Here is a 22,514-nt window from a genome sequence, read left to right on the forward strand (position 1 = left end):
TTTATCGATCGGTGTGTGTCGGAAAGGAGTTGCGGAGACTTTGGGAGAACGACCTAAAGAGAAAAATCAATGTGCCCGGTGGATAGAATGCCGAGGGAGGGGGAGGGCGAGGAGGGCGTGTGCATGCACGAGAGAAAGTTAGTGGTAGCTACAGAGGTTAGAGGATTGTGTGGGTGTAAGAGACTAACAAAGATCATAATTTGATATGAAAGCAGATTCATATATTTGAATAGGAGATCATAGTGTTTTAAACATTGCATGCATGAATATAGCGGTGATACACGTGCTGTGCACATGTTATACCATAATGTGATAATGCATGGCGTTTGCAACTCACAGCTAAATGCCGAACAATCTAAACCATACTATACATCAAACAATCTCACATTTTATTTGAATTTGTGATAATGTGTGGCGTTTGTAGCTTACAACTAAATATCGAACAATCTAAACAATACTATATATCGAACATTCTCACATTTTATTTGAATTTGTGGTAATGTGTGGTGTTTGCAACTCACATCTAAATACTTGTAGGCGTAGGGAGCGGGGCACCATACATAATGTGATAAACACATTATACATATGAGACATGGTTTAGATTATGAAGATCTAGCTAGAGCTAGAAACGTAATGTGATTTGAAATCAAAATAAAGTGGATTCAAAAAATCTAGTTCGAGTTCATATAGTACACATAGTTCATATGTAACTCGAGACTAATCATGTGGTGTGCTGTGAAGATAATACACAAATGATGGTTTAACTTGACAATAATGATGATTGTAGATCTTATTAAAACAGATAAACGAATTCAAATGCTTTGACTTCACAACAATCATTACTGTAGATCTTATTCAAATAGAGAAACGAATTCAAATTTAGTTCATATTGAAGCGGTAGTATATATGTTTGGAAAGCAATAAAACGTTCATTTGAGTAGTAGGTTGCATGCATTATACATGTAGCGAAATATTTTAATTAAACATAACATGAATTCAAAGTTTTGAATGACATTTGTAGTGCGCATTACACGTTAGGCTTGTCCGGAAATTTCAACCCGAGCCTTGTTAGCCCGAAATATTTAAGATATATCTTTGTCTCGTTGTGCTCCGACAACTCCCTCCATCTCAACCCGCGCCTTGCTATTCCGAAATTACAACGTGCGTGAAAACTCCCACCTCCTGTGAAATCCCGACACGCGAAATGCCCATGGTACCCCTGAACCGAAAGAACCGCCTCAAATCGGTGGGGGTACTTTCGTAACTTACCCCACATTTCGGACAAGCACGTCTCTAAGCCATGGTTCCCCACTGCCATCCCATCCGCCCACCCATTCGTACACCGAGGCCGCGAAAACCCACGACGAAACCCCACACCCTGCTCCGTCCGCCACCCAGCCGGAGCCTCTTCCCCGACGACGTCGTCCACAGCAACAGCTCGACGTTCCTCATCCACCGTACCGGATGAGGATCCGTCGTTGATCTCATCGTCCTGCCGGCTCAGCCACCCCGTCCTCCACCTCCAAGGAGCTGCCCCGACGTTCCCCTCGTCTTTCGCGCCACCTCCATTCCCACACCGTCATCTTCACCTGCACCACCGGAAGAGCATCATCATCACCGTTTCCTCGGATGAAGCTGCGGCCTAATCGGCGCCACCAAAGAGGTTGTACACTAATCGCTGCATTTTCTTCTTGATTCGATCTCACGGTGCTGCCAGCGCTCGGTCTCGAGCCGACACGGCGCGGCTCCATCCACGGCGGCATCGCCGGCCACTTCCTCCACGGCGTCGCTCCCTCGGCGGCGACGTCCACATCAGTAGGAGCTGCTGCTGCTTTAGCTCTCGCTCGCGCTGCTGCTCTACTCTTGCTCTCGGTCCCATGCCTGGTCTGCTCTTGCTATTGCTCTTGCTCGCGCTGCTGCTCTCGCTTTTGCTCTTGCTTGCGATGCTGCTCCGATTTAGCTACACTTCAGTCGACTGAATCGACTTTTTGGTCAGTCGATTTTCAGGGGTGGGGGGGGCTCGCCGGGGTGAAGGAAGAACCAGCCGCAGCGGGGAGGGGGCTCGCCGGAGAGGTACCCCACTATCTATCTTAGGGTTCAGGATGGGGGCGGTGGTCGCCGGCGGTAGCGGGGTGTTGGCGGGGCGGTGGCATGGGGATCGCCGGAGAAAAAGCTCGGCACGGGGGGCCTAGAGGGATGGCCGGGGCGGCGGCGGACCGGCAGTGGGGAGTGTTTTCGGGGCGAGCGGGGCGGCGCACCGCCGGCCGCGGGTGGCAGGGGGCTGCTGTTTGGCCGGTGGTGGCTGACGGCTCAGGGGGTGGAGGTTGAAGATGAACTGCAGGCCCTTGATTTCGTATCCAACGGCTGCAAAATCGACTGACCAGAGATGAAAAAGTCAGTCGACCGACGTGTAGCCTCACCTTGCTAGTGCGTTCAGTTTCGACAGCAAAATTCAGTTTCGACAGTTAAGTTCAGTTTCGACAGTTAAGTTCAGAGATGAGCGGCTGATGTATTTTACATATAGCACTTTGTGGTTATGTATTTTACGTCATGTATTGGAGATGCTATTAGAATTCCACTCAGGTTAACGTTGTTCCTTGTCTCTCTTGTCGTGCTTCAGCCTCGGCGTCGTACAACTCACCGGAGCTGCTCCAACGACGGGTGTGATAGATTCTAACGTTCGAATACAACGGGTGTTGACGAGCCTAGCATGTACAGACATGGCCTCGGAACACACGCAATACACTTAGGTTGACTTGACGAGCCTAGCATGTACAGACATGGCCTCGGAACACGGAGGACCGAAAGGTCGAGCATGAGTCGTATAGAAGATACGATCAACATGGAGATGTTCACCGATCTTGACTAGTCCGTCTCACGTGATGATCGGACACGGCCTAGTTAAACTCGGATCATGTTTCACTTAGATGACTAGAGGGATGTCTATCTGAGTGGGAGTTCATAATCAGATGAACTTCATTATCATGAACATAGTCAAAAAGGTATTTGCAAATTATGTCATAGCTTGCGCTTTAGTTCTACTGGTTAAGATATGTTCCTAGAGAAAATTTAGTTGAAAATTGGTAGTAGCAATTATGCGGACTGGGTCCGTAAACTGAGGATTGTCCTCATTGCTGCACAGAAGGCTTATGTCCTTAATGCACCGCTCGGTGTGCTGAACCTCAACGTCGTCTGTAGATGTTACGAAACATCTGACATACACGTTTTGATGACTACGTGATAGTTCAGTGCGGTTTAGAATTGTGGCACCAAAGATGTTTTGAAACGTCGCAGAACATGTGAGATGTTCCGAAGACTGAAATTGGGATTTCAGACTAGTGCCCACGTCAAGAGGTATGAGACCTCTGACAAGTTTCTTAAGCCTGCAAACTAAGGGAGAAAAGCTCAATCGTTGAGTGTGTGCTCAGATAGTCTGAGTGCCACAATCGCTTGAATCGAGTGGGAGTTAATCTCCCAGATGAGATAGTGATAGTTCTCCATAGTCACTGCCACCAAGCTAGTAGAGCTTCGTGATGAACTATAACATATCAAGGATAATCATGATGATCCTTGAGCTATTCGCGATGTTTGACACCGCGAGAGTAGAAATCAAGAAGGAGCATCAATTGTTGATGGTTAGTAAAACCACTAGTTTAAGAAGGGCAAGGGCAAAAGGGATACTTCATGAAACAGCAAGTCGTTTGCTGCTCTAGTGAAGAATCCCAAGGTTGAACCCAAACCCAAGACTAAGTGCTTCTGTAATGAGAGGAACGGTCACTGAAGCAGTACTACCCTAGATACTTGGTAGATGAGAAGGCAGGCAAGGTCGACAGAAGTATATTGGATATACGTTATATGAATGTGTACTTTACTAGTACTCCTAGCAGCACCAGGGTATTAGATACTGGTTCGGTTGCTAAGTGTTAGTAACTCGAAATAAAAGCTGCGGAATAAATGGAGACTAGCTAAAGGTGAGATGACGATATGTGTTGGAAGTGTTTCCAAGGTTGATGTGATCAAGCATCGCATGCTTCCTCTACCATCGAGATTTGGTGTTTGCGTTGAACATGATTGGATTATGTTTACCGCAAAACGGTTATTCATTTAAGGAGAATAATGGTTACTCTGTTTATTTGAATAATACCTTCAATGGTCTTGCACCTAAAATGAATCTCGATCGTAGTGATACACATGTTCATGCCAAAAGATATAAGATAGTAATGATAGTACCACATACTTGTGGCACTGCCACTTGAGTCATATTGGTGTAGAACGCATGAAGAAGCTCCATGTAGGTGGATCTTTGGACTCACTCATTTTTGAAAAGATTGAGACATGCGAACCATGTCTATTGGTATATATGCATGAAGAAACTCCATACAGATGGATCGTTTGGACTCACTTGATTATGAATCACTTGAGACATGCAAATCATACCACATGGGCAAGATGACTGAAAGGCCTCGTTTTCAGTAAGATGGAACAAGAGAGCAATTTATTGGAAGTAATACATTTTGATGTATGCAGTCCAATGAATGCTAAGGCATGCAGTGGATATCGTTATGTTCTTACTTCACAGATGATTTGAGTCGATACTGAGTGTATTTACTTGATGAAACACTAGTCTGAATTATTGAAAGGTTCAAGCAATTTCAGAGTGAAGTTGAAGATCGTCGTGACAAGAGGATAAAATGTCTATGATATGATCATAGAGATGAGTATCTGAGATACGAGTTTGGCACACAATTGAGACATTGTGGAAAGTGTTTCACAATTAATACCGCCTGGAACACCATAGTGTGATGGTGTGTCCGAACATCATAACTGCACCCTATTGGATATGGTGCATACCATGATGTTTCTTATCAAATTACCACTATCATTTATGGGTTAGGCATTAGAGACAACCGCATTCACTTTAAAAGGGGCACCACGCAATTCCGTTGAGACGACACCATTTATAGAAACCTAAGTTGTCGTTTCTTAAAAGTTTGGGGCTGCGATGCTTATGTGAAAAAGTTTCAGGTTGATAAGCTCGAACCCAAAGCGGATAAATGCACCTTCATAGAATACCCAAAAACAGTTGGGTATACCTCCTATTTCAGATCTGGAAGCAAAAGTAATTGCTTCTAGAAATGAGTCCTTTCTCGAGGAAAAGTTTCTCTCGAAAGAATTGAGTGGGAGGATGGTGGAAACTTGATAAGGTTATCGAACCGTCGCTTCAACTAGTGTGTAGCAGGGCACAGGAAGTTGTTCCTGTGGCACCTACACCAATTGAAGTGGAAGCTTATGATAGTGATCATGAAACTTCGGATCAAGTCACTACCAAACCTCGTAGGACGACGAGGATGCGCACTACTTCAGAGTAATGCGTGATCCAGTCTTGGAAGTCATGTTGCTAGACAACAATGAACCTACGAGCTATGGAGAAGCGATGGTGGGCCCATATTCCGACGAATGGCTCGAGGCCATGAAATCCGAGATAGAATCCATGTATCAGAACAAAGCATGGACTTTGGTGAACTTGCCCGATGATCGGCAAGCCATTGAGATAAATGGATCTTTAAGAAGAAGACGGACATGGACGGTAATGTTACCGTCTATGAAGCTCGACTTGTGGCAAAGAGTATTTTCACAAGTTCAAGGAGTTGACTACGATGAGTTTTTCTCATCCGTAGCGATGCTTAGGTCTGTCGGAATCATGTTAGCATTAGCTACATTTATGAAATCTGGCAGATGGATGTCAAAACGAGTTTCCTTACCAGTTTTCGTAAGGAAAGGTTGTATGTGATACAATCAGAAAGGTTTTGTCGATCCTAAGGATGCTAAAAGGTATGCTAGCTCCAGCGATCCTTCCATGGATTAGAGCAAGCATCTCGGAGTCAGAATATACGCTTTGATGGAGTGATCAAAGTTTTTGGGTTTATACAAAGTTTGTTGGAAACTTGTATTTACAATAAAGTGAGTGGGAGCGCTACAACATTTCTGATAAGTATATGTGAATGACATATTGTTGATCCGAAATGATGTAAAATTTCTGGAAAGCATAAAGGGTTGTTTGAAAGGAGTTTTTCAAAGGAAGACCTGGATAAAGCTGCTTACATATTGGGCATCAAGATCCATAGAGATAGATCAAGACGCCTGATGATACTTTCAAAAGACAGCACACCTTGACATGATTTTGAAAGAGTTCAAAATAGATTAGCAAAGAAGGAGTTCTTGGCTGTGTTACAAGGTGTGAGTATTGAGTGAGACTCAAGACCTGACCACAGCGGAAGATAGAGAAAGGACGAAGGTCGTCCCCTATGCTTTAGACATAGGCTCTATAGTATGCTATGCTGTGTACCGCACATGTAGTGTGCCTTGCCATGAGTTGGTCAAGAGGGTACAATGGTGATCCGGGAAAGGATCTCATGACAGCGGTCGAACTTATCCTTAGTACCTAGTGGATTAAGGAATTTTCTCGATTATGGAGGTGGAAAGGAGTTCGTCGTAAATGGTTACGTCGATGCGAACTTTGACACTAATCCGGATGACTCTGAGTAGCAAACCGGATTCGTATAGTAGAGCAATTATTTGAAATGGCTCCAAATAGCGCGTGGTAGCATCCACAAGATGACATAGATATTCGTAAAGCACACGGTTCTGAAAGGTTCAGACCCGTTGACTAATAACCTCTCTCACAAGCATAACATGACCAAACCAGAACACATTGAGTGATAATCACATAGTGATGTGAACTAGATTGTTGACTCTAGTAAACTCTTTAGATGTTGGTCACATGGTGATGTGACCAGTGAGTGTTAATCACATGGTGATGTGAACTAGATTATTGACTCTAGTGCAAGTGGGAGACTGTTGGAAATATGCCCTAGAGGCAATAATAAATGGTTATTATTATATTTCTTTGTTCATGGTAATTGTCCATTATTCATGCTATAATTGTATTGTCCGGAAATCGTAATACATGTGTGAATACATAGACAACACCATGTCCCTAGTGAGCCTCTAGTTGACTAGCTCGTTGATCAATAGATGGTTACGGTTTCCTGACCATGGACATTGGATGTCGTTGATAACGGGATCACATCATTAGGAGAATGATGTGATGGACAAGACCCAATCCTAAGCATAGCATAAAAGATCGTGTAGTTTCGTTTGCTAGAGCTTTTCCAATGTCAAGTATCTTTTCCTTAGACCATGAGATCGTGCAACTCCCGGATACCGTAGGAGTGCTTTGGGTGTGCCAAACGTCACAACGTAACTGGGTGACTATAAAGGTGCATTACGGGTATCTCCGAAAGTGTCTGTTGGGTTGGCACGGATCGACACTGGGATTTGTCACTCCGTGTGACGGAGAGGTATCTCTGGGCCCACTCGGTAATGCATCATCATAATGAGCTCAATGTGACTAAAGCGTTAGTCACGGGATCATGCATTGCGGTACGAGTAAAGAGACTTGCCGGTAACGAGATTGAACAAGGTATTGGGATACCGACGATCGAATCTCGGGCAAGTAACATACCGATTGACAAAGGGAATTGCATACGGATTGATTGAATCCTCGACACCGTGGTTCATCCGATGATATCATCGTGGAACATGTGGGAGCCAACATGGGTATCCAGATCCCGCTGTTGGTTATTGACCGGAGAGGCGTCTCGGTCATGTCTGCATGTCTCCCGAACCCGTAGGGTCTACACACTTAAGGTCCGGTGACGCTAGGGTTGTAGAGATATATGTATGCGGAAACACGAAAGTTGTTCGGAGTCCCGGATGAGATCCCGGACATCACGAGAGGTTCCGGAATGGTCCGGAGGTAAAGATTTATATATGGGAAGTCTTATTTTGGTCGCCGGAAAAGTTTCGCGCTTTATCGGTATTGTACCGGGAGTGCCGAAAGGGGTCCGGGGGTCCACCAAGGGGGTCCACCAGCCCCGGGGGGCCACATGGGCTGTAAGGGGTGCGCCTTGGCCTATATGGGCCAAGGGCACCAGCCCCAAGAGGCCCATGCGCAAGAGATAAGAGAAAAGGGAGAGTCCTAAAGGGGGAAGGCACCTCCGAGGTGCCTTGGGGGGGAAGGACTCCCCCCTGGCCGCACCCTTCCTTGGAGGAAGGGGCAAGGCTGCGCCCCCCCCTCTCCCTTGGCCCTATATATAGTGGGGGGAAGGGAGGGCAGCAACATCTAAGCCTTGGGCGCCTCCCTCCTCCCCTGCAACACCTCTCTCTCTCTCGCAGAAGCTCAACGAAGCCCTGCCGGAGACCCGCTACATCCACCACCACGCCGTCGTGCTGTTGGATCTCCATCAACCTCTCCTTCCCCCTTGCTGGATCAAGAAGGAGGAGACGTTGCTGCACCGTACGTGTGTTGAACGCGGAGGTGCCGTCCGTTCAGCACTCGGTCATCGGTGATTTGGATCACGGCGAGTACGACTCCGTCATCCACGTTCATTGGAACGCTTCCGCTCGCGATCTACAAGGGTATGTAGATCCACTCCTTTCCCTTCGTTGCTAGTAGACTCCATAGATGCATCTTGGTGAGCGTAGGAAAATTTTAAATTATGCTACGATTCCCAACAGGGCCTTCTGCGGGTCGTATCATCAATGGGCCTTATACGGGCCGTATGATCGATTGGCCAAACATGGGCCAAACAGACCGCATTATGGCCGTAAACGGGCTAGAGTTGGAATCGTCCGTTCATGGGCCGACCATAACGGGCCATCGTTAATAGGCCGTATTTGATGACGCTATGAAAACGGCCCAACGTATTAACGGACCATAAACGGGCCGATTGTAACCACGAGCTGAATTTGGCCCACAAGCAGAAAATTACAGTAACGGACCGTAAGTAAACGAATGCTGGAAATGAGCCCAAGAATAAATGGGCTCTGAGAAGGCCGAAAGATAATATGGGCTGGAAACGGCCCAACGGAATAACGGGCCGTTAATTGGTATAAAGTGATACACTGTTCATTACGGGCCAATTTCACCACGGGCCGTTAATGGGTGTAAAGTGATACACTATTCATTACGGGCCAGTTTCACCACGGGCCGTTAATAGGCCAAGAGTTACATAGGGCCTCATATGGGCCGAAAGACGTCATGGGCCATACATGGGCCAGAAGTGAAAACGGGCTGGAATCATATTGGATGGCCCAGATGACGCTACTGGGCCTAATTCGGATAGGGCATAACGGGCCTTGGGTTAGCGGGCTGTAAATGGGCTATATGCGAACAGGCCATTAACAGGCTTTCCATGGGCCGGCCCGCCACCTTTTGACCAAGTCAAACGGGCCGGCTTTTTCACAGGAATGGGCCTCTGTTGGGCCGTGCCATGTGTCGACGTATCATAGGCGCCTTCTGTCCAATGAGTGGATGACATTTGTCCCAACGATGAGCCGACACGTGTTTCCTCCAGCCAATGATGATTTTACACGTGGAAAATCCCCATTGGTCGGGGCTGTTAACGGGTTATCGGATCCAAAATCCGACCCGATAGCTTAACGGTGTTCCGTTACGGTGGATGCCACGTGTCGGTCACCCTTGACGAAAGCACTTCTGTGACGCGTGATTTATCGTCATGGAAGTGGACACTTCCGTGATGATAATTTTGGTAATGTCATGGAACATTTCTACGACAGCACAGGTATGACTATCTTGATTCTGTCATAAATTTGTCATGGATGTACATGCATGACAAAAAACGTGACGTATTGTGACAAACACGTATCATCACGGAAGTGTATTTTTTGTAGTGAGCGGCGCGCGACCGAGGAACAGGAAGGGGGGTGCGGTGCGGGGAGCTGGGCTAACTGGGCCGGCCAGGCTGGTTGAGGTCTAGGGGGACAGGGGGTTTGGTGGGCCGGTCAGCGCAATGGGCTAAGGCCCATGGAGGCAGGGGGCTTCTCCTTCTTCTTTTCCTCCTTGCTCTCCACTTTTCTTTTCTTTTTAAAGCTTTTCTGTTTTAGCTATTTTAGGCCACTTAGACATTTTGCAAAAATGTTGGTTCACCACCAATATTACCAGAAGAATATGTTCCACATGATGCACATTTTAGTTTTCATGTCTGAGCATTTTTGAATTTCACACATAAATTCAAATTGAATTCAACTGGAATTTGAAATGGAATATTGCTCAAAGTGACCAAGCACTGTTATAGCAAAATGATTAGCTTGATCTCAGGGATTACTGTAGCATCATTACTCCGGGGTGTTACACCAGGCGCCCCCATATCCGCCCCATATTTGGGCTGGATATGGGGGGTGCCGGTCAGCCCGGGCGTTTGAGGGCCGTTTGAGAGGCCCGTCTGGATCAAAAAATCATGACCGGGCATTGACCGATCGGCCCGCCCGGGCGTATGAGGCGGGTTTGAGAAGTCCGGTTGTAGATGCTCTGATACTCTACTTTTTTACGTACACCTTCATGGAGTACAAGGTATACTTCGTGTTAGAAGGGAGAGAGAGAATTGGTGAAATAGTTGGTTCATTGTATTGCTTGAGCCTCGTGGGCATATATATAGGAGTACATGATCATGTTGGAGTACAAGGCAAGATAGAATAATATCCTACGCTATCCTAGCTTTCCTAATAATCACGATACTCAACATCCCCCCACAGTCACAACGGTAGTGACGCAGACGGTGAGACTGTAGAAGAATCCGAAGGGAAGCCGACGGACACCCCCCTCCCCACAGTCTTTACGGTCGATGCATCGCGGAGTCGTGACAGGAGTGGAAACCGACGAGGTTGCTCAAGCAAGGCGGTAGCCCTTTGTGCCGTTTGTCGATGTAGCCGAGAGCGTGGGTGGTGGAGCCGTGGTCGAGGTAGCCGTGCGAAGAATGCCGTGGTCGATGTCGAGTCGGGGTGGCCGGTGTCGAGGAAGTCGCCGTGGAGCCGCGGGCGCAAGAGGGCGCCGAGTTAGCATGGGCGCAGTGGTGTCGAAGTAGGAGTGCACCGGGAAGAAAATGTTGTTGACGACACGTCGCGGCGGGTTTGCCAAGACCGGGGATACATCGTGGACGAAGGCACGCACCGGTGTTGCTAGCACCGGACATGCGTAGACGGACGAAGACGAAGTTGACGAAGCGCCGACCAGGCTTGCCAGGCCCAGGGACACGTCGTGGATGAGGGCATGCATCGGTGTTGCTAGCACCGAGCATGCGTAGACGAGGGACCTGCACGAGCTGTACGCCCATGTCAGAGAAGTCGGAGGGGCCAGCAGAGAAGAACTCGACGATGATTGCGGCGTCCATCGGCGCGGGCTCGATGTCACCAACGGTGGTCGGAGTAGACGAAGTGGTCGGGGTAGATGACGGCGACGCTGGCGACGGGCTGGTGCTTGGACGAAGACGAAGGGGGTGGACGGGCGGCGGCGGCAGCTACGAAGGTAGCAGCGGCGGCGGCCAAAGAAGAGCGGCGGCGGCGGCCTGACGACGGCGGCGGCTAGGTTAGGAGTGCAGCGGCGGTGCTCGAAGTAGGCGAAGAACCCTGACAGCGTGACAAAAACCGGACAGCGAGGCCCGAGCGACCAACGGAGCAGCGGCACCCGAGTTGAGGCAGCCGAGGAGCCTGATGCAGCCGCCCCGACGCAGCCGAGGAAGAAGCCGGCGAGGTAGACCGCCGGGCCGCCGTGCAGACGCGGCGGAGGCGGGTGACGTGGATCGATGGGTGGGCTGGCACGCGAGCGACGGCTATCATTGGCCGTCGCATGGCGCGAGGCCGCCGAGTCGGGGCGATGCAGGTATCCCGGTCGGAGCAGGGGGTGACGACCGGCGCAGGGCGACGGGCGGACCGACGCGCGGACGACGGCTGGCCTTGATGGGCCGCCTTGGCGTGCGTGGACGCCGGGTCGGAGGAGAGGCCTGCTGGTCGCGCCTGGGTTGGAGTAGAGGCGCACAAGGGTCGACGGTGGCGGCGGGTGACGCAAACCGGATCACATAGACCGGAAAACCAAAAAGTAGACGCCGATCAAAGTGACCGGCCAGAGAGAGAAAACCAGGATCAAAGGATCGGGAAAAAGACTCTCTAGGGTTTAGGATCATGGAGGCCGACCGGCGCGGCCCCCGGCGGCGGTCATGCGAGTCTAACTCCCTAGGTACGGGCGGCGCGGCCCCCGGCGGCGGTCATGGAGGCCGACCGCCCCGGGGGCGGCGCGCGGGTGCGGAAGCGGCGGCGGCGGCTAGGGTTTAGGATCGACTTGCGATAGATACCATGTTAGAAGGGAGAGTGAGAGAATTGATGAAATAGTTGGTTCATTGTATTGCTTGAGCCTCGTGGGCATATATATAGGAGTATATAATCACCTTGGAGTACAAGGCAAGATAGAATAGTATCCTACGCTATCCTAACTTTCCTAATAAACATTATGCTCAACACTTCGCACTAATCTGAGAGTATAGACATTTTTTTAGTCATCGGGATTGTTTATTATAGAAAGCATTGTATGAGATCTCTTGAACCCCAGTTATGCTTACGTACATCCACAAAAAAATTGCATTACCTTCTCTCTCGGTAATTTGTCATCCCGCACGATGCGTTGCATTCCATGATGCATGCCATCCGATACGGCTTGGTCCGTTTATTAACATCGCCGGTTGCAACGCGGTTCATGGCTGTCAGAAGAGTGTCGTGTGTTTCACCTAATTTAAGGCGCCATGTCGCTGTACAAGCACGTCCAGGTTCTTTTGAAGACATAGGAGTGTCAAGCATGCCCATGTAGACTAAGGTTGGAGAAACATGTTGCTATAAATCAGAGCGATTTTTGGCAATTACAGACACCTGTACTAGAGTTCTAGATCATGTGCAATCTTTGTTGAAAGATTTATAATATTGTGTGTTCCGCTTGAGATATGTGAAGCTTGTGTGTGTTGCATGCATCCCCGCAACAGCAATTTGTAAGTTGCTTTTTTTTTTGAGAAATAATTTGTAAGTTGCTTGAATTTGCAGTTAAATATGAACATCTACAATATTAAAACTATATAGTATGAAAATACATTTATCTGATAATGTTGATTTCATATTGTCAATGTTTATATTTTTTAATATAAAGTTAGTCAAACTTTATCAAGCTTGACTTTGACCAAATCTTATATGCAGACTAAAAAGAAACGGATGGAGTATGTAAGGTCTAATGCGTATTTTGAGAGTGCCTTTGACTATTGATAAGATTGGAAGAAAGGATATATGCTTTTGTTCTCGTATCCTTATCCCTTGCAATCACGAGAACCTAGCAATAAGATTTTGTCCTTCCACTTCAATCATAAAAACATGGTAATAATAAGAAAAGAAAAATTAGAGAGCACAACTACGTGACCACTTGCGGCATTGTCTACCACCACTACAACTCTCACATCGTTTCAATAGTTCTCTTGCTCCATCCATGCTCAGACGATCAGACCCATAAACAGTAGGAGTACTTGGCCATCCAAACCATAGCCGACTCTTCTCAGAATTGCCACGAGTAGGCCATCCAAACCAAGCCTTCAGACACAAATGATGGCAATAAGGTTTTTCGGACCATGCAAATGCATACCACTATCCTGAACTGTCTACCTCCACTAAGCTGTCCTGCTCTATAACTGCATCCTACACGGCTACATCGATGAGCCACTGCTGCCATTGTTCAACGACACCAGCAAAACTATGTGTATGTCTTACAAGAGAACCTGTTTTGGATGCGTTGGCCTAACTATGCACAAGGTATTGTGTTCATATGTACTGCCTTATACCACCTTGTTTGGAATGCTTTAGACCTTTTGTGCTGCTAGGAAAATTTATGACGTATTATGCCCCATGTTAATTCCTCGAATTAAATATCGCACACATTCTGCAACTTCATAAAACCGAGGATGCCAATGGCTTCGATTGTGAATATTTCAGCCGTTACTGAGGCATGACAACGCCGAGCTGGAACTACAAAAATAATGGACCCTTCTACGGCACGTGTTCTCATTGATCCGGTGAGCTCTGCAAGGCAGGAAGACAATACCATTAGAAAACCGAAGTATCTCAATCTAAGAATGCCATTCTGGCTAAAGCTTAACAAAATTGCCATTCCTATCAACCATCGAAAATTTCCATAGAAAATTTCCTCCTACACTTCCTTTTTAGATAAGACACCCAAAGGGCATCTTATATCTGATAAGTATCAAGGAAAACAGTAGCTAGTACAATGGAAAAACGAGAAGACACGAAATGACCAGTAAAAGTTAAAACTACATAAAAAAAACCATATAGGTCGTCTTCTTCCTTCGACTTTACACCGCCAGCTGGAGCTGAAATTTTTCACTGAACCAGCAGTAAGAAGCGCCCTTGCCATACCCTCACAGACCTTTTGCTGATGGCGGATCAGACGTCGTCAAGGTAGACTGGTAGAGGGACACTGGAGAAACCTTATTCCAATGCGCCAGCGCCATCACCTCCTCGCAGATGCGACGAGGGAACCAAAACCTAAGGGGAACATGGACCTACTAGAACCAAGAAAAAAGGAAGGGACGGGTCACCACTCCTCTGGCCACTGACGAGGCTGCCGTACGAGAGAGGATGACCAAGGAGACCTTGGGTGGCGTCCAGGGTTTGGAAGAAAATGTAAGTCCTTTTTTTAGTGTAAACGTGCTCATCTTTTACTATTTACTTTTAGGATGACTCAAAAGTGGAAAAGGTTATGCAGCTGGAGATGGTGGCCTCCCCGGTCTTTCCGGCGAGACCTGCTGGCATTGCGATGCTGTGATGTGGGCTGCAGCATAGAGCGTGGGCGTCCGGGGCGCTATGTACGCCGGCGCCGGCATGTCCAAAAAGATTGCTTCACTAGTTCTGGCTGGGCCCTGCCATCCACCTGCTGACTCCTAGGCACATATGGGTGGAAGGTACATTGGCCCGCACAGCCCTAGAGATGTGGTCTTCTTCGGAGGCGCCTGGCAACGGCTGTGACGCGACCTTGAGGCCCTGAGTCTAGCTACCTCGGCATTTATGGTTGGAGGCTGGACAAGGCGAGACCTTTCGTCGTTGCGGTCTGTAGTTGGTGGCACCTATACCTGCTTGTTCGGTGAGGACGGTGGTGTGTATGCGCGTCCCTCCTCCTGGGAGGTTGTACCTGTACTGTTGTTCTGGGAGGTTGTACCTGTACTGTTGTTCTCTTCCTGTTCAATGAAATGAAACGCAAAGTCTTTTGCGTTTTCTCTAAAAAAAAGTGGAAAAGGTTAAGTGCTTCCAGAAAGCCAAAGCCTTCAGAATCATATCCAGTAATTTTGTTCTGGTTCAATTCATCTAAAGATGTTGGTTTCCAAAAAAAATCATCTAAAGATGTTTGATGCGGAGACCTTGTTCGCATACATACACAGGACCATACACGAATCCTAGAAGTATACCATACTAAGTTAAAATTGAGGAGCATGTCTCTTATATTGTTGTGAAGGAAAACTGGGTTCTGTGCTCACGTTTCTAGGATGTCATTTTCATTGGAATAATCTCGCACATCCTGGGAACTCTGGTTTCCTTAAAACAGACTAAGATAAACTGACTTAGTATTTAGGTGTGCAATTTTCACGAACAACAACACAACATACACATTTTAATGTTGCAAAGTACTCCCTCCATCCCACAATATAAGATGTTTTTGCAAGCTTTGTTAGCTTGTAAAACCGTCCTATATTGTGGCACGGAGGGAGTAGATCACAGGTCATTGGCAACTACTTACCAGGCCAAGAGCTTCTGCAACGGTTTTGACACCGGTAGTACATGCGCTCCTGTATAGAGAGAGAAGGTGAACCCTCTCTGCAACTTCCAAATTCTTTTTAAGTCCACCAGCGACCATTTCCATTTCTGCCTGCAAGAGACAAAAAAAAGAGCTTGCATGATCATGTTTTTTCTCACCAATAGGAGGATATATACGCAATAACATTGAACAATGCCCGAAGAATATCCCCTAGGTTTTTTAAGTTTAAGTTATTTGCATGCATAGCCATAGAGTGAGACAACTCAGGTAGTCTAAGCTAAATATTACCGATGGAAATAGCAGCATGCCACAGTATTATGTAACTAGTACAAGAAACCTAGTCTTCGTTGCTACAGACATGCAATCACCTAGTATTCACACTACAGCCAGCCCCCAAGTGGGATAAACCATGGAAAACCATAGCAACCCAACTCGTCTTTCTTCCCTTAGCTCAAAAGTTTAACTTGGTCTAAGAGTTTTAATACAGTTGTCTCCCTTGGATTCACACGCTGTGAAAACGTAAATAAATCATATAGGACAACGTAGGGCCGTATGCACTTGCACAACACACTGTTGGTCGAGGGAATCACAAGTTTGCAACTCTTGAGAAACTAAAGGATGAAAATGGATCACAAAAGAGAACAGTAACACTGAGAAAGAAATTGCCAAGCTCAAAAACAAAAACATACAGAATTTTCTTCTGGAGGGAATACACGATGAATTCTACAGATTTTTACAAGCTCATCCAATGCCTCCGCTCGTTTTCCCTGAATCTCTAGAGCCTGCGGATAATGACACATAGAATCAACATGATTGATACATATGCAAGATCATAAACAAGTCTAAAATCCTAAAAAAAAAATCCATACCCAGCATTGCAAGAGACACGCACGAGTGCGAGCAGCAACTGATGCACAAACAAGTGTGGCAGCACGGAACTTGTCCAACCCAATATTCATAGAAAGACCAGCAAGAAAATCTCTTGGATTCTCTCCATTGATTTGTGCTGTCCCCATGTCTTCTGCTGTCCTTTAGTAAGAATAAAATATCAGGAACATGCGTACCAAATAAGCAATAAAATTAAAATAATACCACAATTTCTTTACAGTAGATAGTTGCCATGAAGAGCTGAATGTGACGTGAAATACACAAAAAATGTTTTCTTTACAGTAGATAGTTGCCATGAAGAGCTGAATGTGACGTGAAATACACAAAAAATGTTGTCCTGCAACAGAACACACCTGCTGCAATCGTCCAGAACAAAGCCTGTTGTTGCCCTATAGAAAGAATCGCGTGCATTTTCTGTGTCAAATGAGACCTTTACTCCTGATATCTTGCATAACTGCCTTAGCTGCATTAAAAAACAAGGAATTAAGGAACAGCAAGATGGCATGTTTGACAAACTGTTAATATTCCTACAATATTTCTGGTGCTCCGAAGATTGGGAGATTTATTCAACACAAAGTAAATCTTAAATCATTACATAATGATATTTCCAATAAGATATGTAAGAATCATGCCTATAAAGGACATTACTAGAATAATTAGGCTAATTTATGTAAACAAATCAATGTGGTGACCAACACACGTGCCGTCAAGTCCTAAATCCATACAAGGAAGCAGGGTTGTGATGAATTTCTAATCAATATTACTTCAGTCGCATACAGATTGCTTTTAGTTCACAGTTAGTGATGCGGCTTCAAAATCAAAATTACAGTAGGGAATAAAATATCAGAATTAAAATTCTATGTGTAAGGTGCCCAACAAGAAAATATTATTTTGTGCAATTATGTGACTATGCCAGGCTGCAGCTCCTGGCTTCTAGCTTCTGGGAACAAGCTGGAGCCGGTTAGTACAACTCTCCAAGTTCCACCAATGCTTAAGCCAGAGCCAGAAAAGCTTAATGTGCATTTTTTTATAAGCTGGAGCAAGCAACCTCTGGCCAGCTGCACGTCTCCTTACTTCTACCAAAACAGTAAAACTAGATTGTTCATAGCTAGCTTTTCAGAGCTCAAATTTTGAAGCCGGAGCTCGGCCAAACAGAGACCAAGATCTAGCAAGAGGTAGATGTTAACAAAACAATCCAATAGAAAGGGTTAAATCCATAGGGATATTGCAGTATTAAACAGTAAGTACGTAATCTAGAGGACCATGTCGTTCTATCAGATTGCGAATTTGTGTGTCGACATACTTCCATGGAAAAAAAAACATAACTGCCTGCTACAGAAGGTTATATAGCAAGAAGAGCATGCCAGCACTTCTCAAATTCAAGGAAAGGAGGTCATACAAATTTGCAAAAATAAATAAATTATAACATCATAATGTTAAAGGTACGAAGACTAACTTGAACTGCATCATCGTATCTGTAATCCCTCCCCGCAACCCTATTGTCAACGATTGCTGGAACATGGAAAGATTTAAGGTTTTGATAAATGAAGCAGCATGGAAGTTCTCACGAGTATGATAAGATGGCCTACATTACCTGCCAATGAAAAAGGGTAACACTATTAGACTATTAGTTATCTAGTACTCCCTCCGTTCCAAAATACTTGACTTCCATTTGTTAAAAAATGGATGTACCTATATACTAAAACATGTCTAGATACATCTATATTTTGACAAATGGAGGGCATGTATTGTGGAACGGAGGGAGTACTTTGCATCACCTCCTGTTATGTGAAGGAAAGTGGCAACAATAATAAGAGGTAATTTGATCTTCCATGAGCAACCTAGACCTCAAGGATCCGTATTTGGAGTTTGGACTACCACAATGGAGACACACAAGTTACATGTGCTAATCAATACCAAGAAACTAAGACTGAGGCCAGACACCATTCAAATGTTTGGGTTTAATTTGTAAGGATGTTACTCCTTCTCTTTTTGGGATACTATATGCTACTGGGTCAAACCAAAATTCAGCCAAATCTCACACATGGCAGTGATAGTAGAAAAAATCTGCATCCATCTAGACTCAAGAACAAAAGTTGGTTTTGCCTATTAGTGAAAGAAATGCTGAGAACAAATAAAACAGTGCTACTAGCACAGTTCTACTATTGTTCGCCAGGCATTCAAAATGATACTACACTAATATTTCTGAGTTCCGACGAGAATAAATGAACCTAGAAAGCTCATATTATCCTATTTTCCGATTGATATAGTTGTTCTATATGCAATCTGGTTATGTGCAGTATTCCTATCTATACCTACTAATAAAGCAAGGTGATATTCTTGGTTTCGTCCCGTGTCTGATCCTACGTTAAGTGTATGATACACGAGGTGGTACTAATTTAATGGTTGGGGTCTAAAATTAGTCCGCAGAGAGCCCACTTGGGTGTCACCCAACAATGCAGTCAGCCCACTCGGGTGTCACCCGCCAATGAAGCAGGCCTGGTAGAAAATCACCTGGGCTGTGTTGGGCTTGATCCGCACAATTTTCGGTCAACTAGCAAAAAATTAATTGCGTTCATGGGGTATCGAACTTGCGACCTCTCCCTCGTGCCCACAAGGCTGGAGCCAACCATGCTGACACTTTTCTGTGTTATAAACAGGTTCGCTAAGGAATTACATAGTCCCACCTTGCCCGTTTTCATCACAATTCACCAATTTATATACGTTCTTAAGTTGTGTGGAGAATCAAGAAGCTGTTTGGGGAATAGATGTGAATCTGATTGCCCTGGGACTGAAAGAAAGAGAGGCCAAGCGGGAGGCTTTGCTTGATTGGTTCTCCCTGCAGATCGAGAAGGGTCGAGAGAGCGCCATGGGGTGTACAGGAGGCGGCCTTGGCCTCGCTTCAGGAAGCCGTAGGGAGGAAGAAAACGGGGGGGAGGCGGCTGGATGCTGGTCAAGGGGTCGGACGATGAAGCTCGCTTCAGGAAGCCGAAGGGAGGAAGAAAACGGGGGGGAGGCGGCCGGATGCTGGTCAAGGGGTCGGACGATGAAGCTCGAGGTTGCGGCCATGGTGTCCTGTGACTAGCGACTGCCAGCAGCGCTGCGATTTTGCAGTCTAACGACCGCCGTATTAGCGTATAGATCTGGTCCGTTTCTTCGTGGGTGCCTTCGGCCTGATGGGCTTCTGCGTGCTGACTAGATTGACCAGGCCTACTCACAGGATTTTTTTTTGTCTCAAACAAAAGGAAAAAAAAACAGCATAAGATTGTTTGAGCTGCAATTTTATGTGCATGTGAACACGTGTGGTGCTATGGTTTTTTTGTTTTGTTTGCCAGGCCTACTCCTCTTATCAACATTTGTTTTGGTAACTCCAGCATATAGATCACAATGGATTGTGGTGTATGCATAAACCCAGATTTTGGCTGGTTTATTGTACACCGCATTGCTAATTTTACCCGATTTAATTTCTAACCATGGCAACAATGCTCTGTTGTTTATTGAAGCTGAGAAGCAGTAGTAGGATGCATGTTCTGAATTTTTGCACTGGGATTCAGCCAATACCACGGTTGAGATTGCTAAGCTTGATATTCATATATGATGTTTCCCGAAATATCTAGGGGGCTATGAACAAATTTAGATGGTTGATGACGGGAATACATACCCTCTTCCCAAACTAGCGTCCCAAAGTACCTTTGATCTATAGTTTTTCTAATTGAAGACTTTTCTGATGCATCGGTCGTGACTAAAGTACATTTAGGTTATTTGGGTGACAAGACAGTTAAGGGTAGTCAAGGTGCCTAGGTTTAATTGGGAAATGAGAAAGTTGCAATCACTTGATTTTTTTTTCTCCATAGAAATGCATGGGCCTTTAATTACATATATCTTTATGTAGAGAAATGCATGTATGATACTTTAACAAATGGATAATTAAGTTTTCAGTTAAGACGAATGTTGATAGCATCACATACGTGAGAGTTCTCCCATGACAGCGCACAAATGCACAAACATGGAAGAATTCTTTTCTCCCGTTGCAACCCACGGGCATGTGTGCTAGTTGACTCCATATTTGAACTAGAAACAGAACAAGATAGTTTGAGATATATACAGGCATTCACCTCGGACCAATCTATTGGCCAATATCGCCCACTTGTCCGCTTCTTGCCCCAGTTCCACCAACTCGGTTTCTATCTCCGGCCACCACTCCGGGAGCCTTCCCTGTGGTTCCTTCTTCCTGACCTTCCTTGCGGGCTCCTTGACGTGGCTGACCGGAGGTAGCACAGGAGACGATACAGCCACCACCACCTCCTTCCCACCCATGCTCCGGTCCCGCTTCGTCACCACAGCTCCGCCTTCCGGTCGTTCCCACCAGCCCCGCCCCCATAGCTGGCGCCAGGCCCGCAAGGCCAGCCCCAGCGACGCCCAGGCCGCGGCGGAGAGAGCGAGGGACCAGAGAAGGGCGAATGCGGCGAAGCGCAGCGACGAGCGGCGGAAGGTCAGGACCAAGCGGTCCCCACCGACGACGCGGACGCAGGAGCGGAGGTCGCTGTAGGCTTCGTCGGCCTCCGCGGCGAGGCGCTGGAAGCGCAGCTCCGCGCGGCGGCGGAGGCGCCAGAGCTCTCCCTCGAGGCCGCCGAAGTCGTCTTCGGGGGCGGGGGCGAGGGCCGGGGTCGGGGCGGCGGCCTTGCTGCCGGAGCGGAAGGGGCTAGGGTTTTTGCTGCGGAAGCGCCGCGCGAAGGCCAGGGCTGTGACCGTTCGGCGGCTGCCGGGTGAGTGGTGTTGGAGGAGAGACGGGAACGACGTAGAGGTGGCCGCTGCTATCGCCGGCGGGGCGGCGGCGGTGGCTAAGGCCATCGCATCAGGATTCAGGCTGTGTTAGATGAGGGGTTTGGAGGGCGTCTGCGGTTGGATGGAGATGATTACCCGAACCCGCAGCTGCAGGGAGGGGCAAATTTGACAATTTTAACATGTGAATGAAATCATTTCACAAAATGAACTCCCTTTAAAAAAAATTCACTCAGCTGACTTTTTGAGCGGCGCCCGACACGAAAACGCCACACTATGCTAAAATTACTAAGTCAATGCCTGACCAGCCCGGACTGCCTAAAAATTATTAAGTCAATGTGCAGCGTCTAAGAGCTGGGCGCTATACTATATAGTGTGGCGCCTAGCCTCCGGGCGTTGCACTGTACTTATTGAGTAGGATCCTGCACAGCGATAGCTGCGCTGCACTGCACGTACGTCGCCTCAAGCCAGCGCAAGGAACTTCGTGCATCTTTGATCCTTAAAGTTGTTGGCGATGTCTATAATGGTCCCGGAACTCACAAACTGCTTCTATACAATCCTGAAACTTGCAAATACGGACTCAGGATAGTCCTTAATCTTGGCAAACCGGTCCTGGGCTACGGCAACGCGTACGCCCCAGCCACGTCAGCTTAGGAGTAGTTCGCGGGCATCCGCCGCGAGTCGTGGACATATTCAGTTATTCCAATTCCAGTCGAATCTTTGCGATCAGGCTGCGGCGGCGTTCGCCTGATCATGGACGACAAGGCCGGCCGGTACCTGAGCGCCCTGGCTACGGCAAAGGAGGGAAGGGCCTCCCAGCCGTAACTGCCGGCGGCGGTCTGCGGCGCCTATGGGTGCGCCGATACGACGGCTCGATGAAGTGCCGGCGCCGATGTACAGTAAGGCCAAATATTCCGGGCATGGGAACGATTTTTGTTAAGATTGCAATGTTGTAGCACGAAAATAGAGGGGTATCCAGTACGCTGGCTATTTTGAGTGGAGATTGGGGAATCAACTGACTGTAGCTCATTGCACTTGATGAAGAGGGAAATTTTAATATATAAAGGCGTAAAGACTTGATATATAAAACTAATGTGTTCGACTGATTGTGTGTCTGCATATGAAAATTTTA

General features: G+C 46.9%; 1 protein-coding gene across 2 annotated transcripts; it reads right to left on the reverse strand.

The window, feature by feature from the left end:
- Positions 1-13,251: 13,251 nt before the first annotated feature.
- LOC123180336 (uncharacterized) lies at positions 13,252-21,533 on the reverse strand. Of its 2 annotated transcripts, none has more exons than XR_006490886.1 (7): positions 20,716-21,533; positions 18,057-18,112; positions 16,954-17,063; positions 16,582-16,736; positions 16,402-16,494; positions 15,695-15,823; positions 13,252-13,965 (listed from the first exon to the last, which is right to left on the reverse strand). XR_006490886.1 is itself a non-coding variant. In XM_044592369.1 (7 exons), exons 1-7 carry the CDS (start codon positions 21,449-21,451, stop codon positions 13,948-13,950), a joined length of 1,302 nt encoding a protein of 433 aa, XP_044448304.1. In that variant the 5' UTR covers positions 21,452-21,526; the 3' UTR covers positions 13,252-13,947. The 2 variants fall into 2 exon arrangements, 1 of the variants encoding a protein (XP_044448304.1); XM_044592369.1 differs by having other exon boundaries at positions 16,582-16,741; positions 20,716-21,526.
- Between the last annotated feature and the right edge of the window lie 981 nt (positions 21,534-22,514).

This window comes from Triticum aestivum, chromosome 1D, assembly GCF_018294505.1.
Source record: "Triticum aestivum cultivar Chinese Spring chromosome 1D, IWGSC CS RefSeq v2.1, whole genome shotgun sequence".
Lineage (NCBI taxonomy): Eukaryota > Viridiplantae > Streptophyta > Magnoliopsida > Poales > Poaceae > Triticum > Triticum aestivum.

What these genes read in the sequence shown, in the direction of transcription:
- LOC123180336 (XM_044592369.1), bottom strand. Translation starts at nt 21,451, where the DNA reads ATGGCCTTAGCCACCGCCGCCGCCCCGCCGGCGATAGCAGCGGCCACC. An exon ending in GGCCAATAGATTGGTCCGAG is followed by an intron (nt 18,113 to 20,715) that starts GTGAATGCCTGT and finishes TCCATGTTCCAG; the next exon opens with CAATCGTTGACAATAGGGTT. An exon ending in CGTGTCTCTTGCAATGCTGG is followed by an intron (nt 16,495 to 16,581) that starts GTATGGATTTTT and finishes CATTATCCGCAG; the next exon opens with GCTCTAGAGATTCAGGGAAA.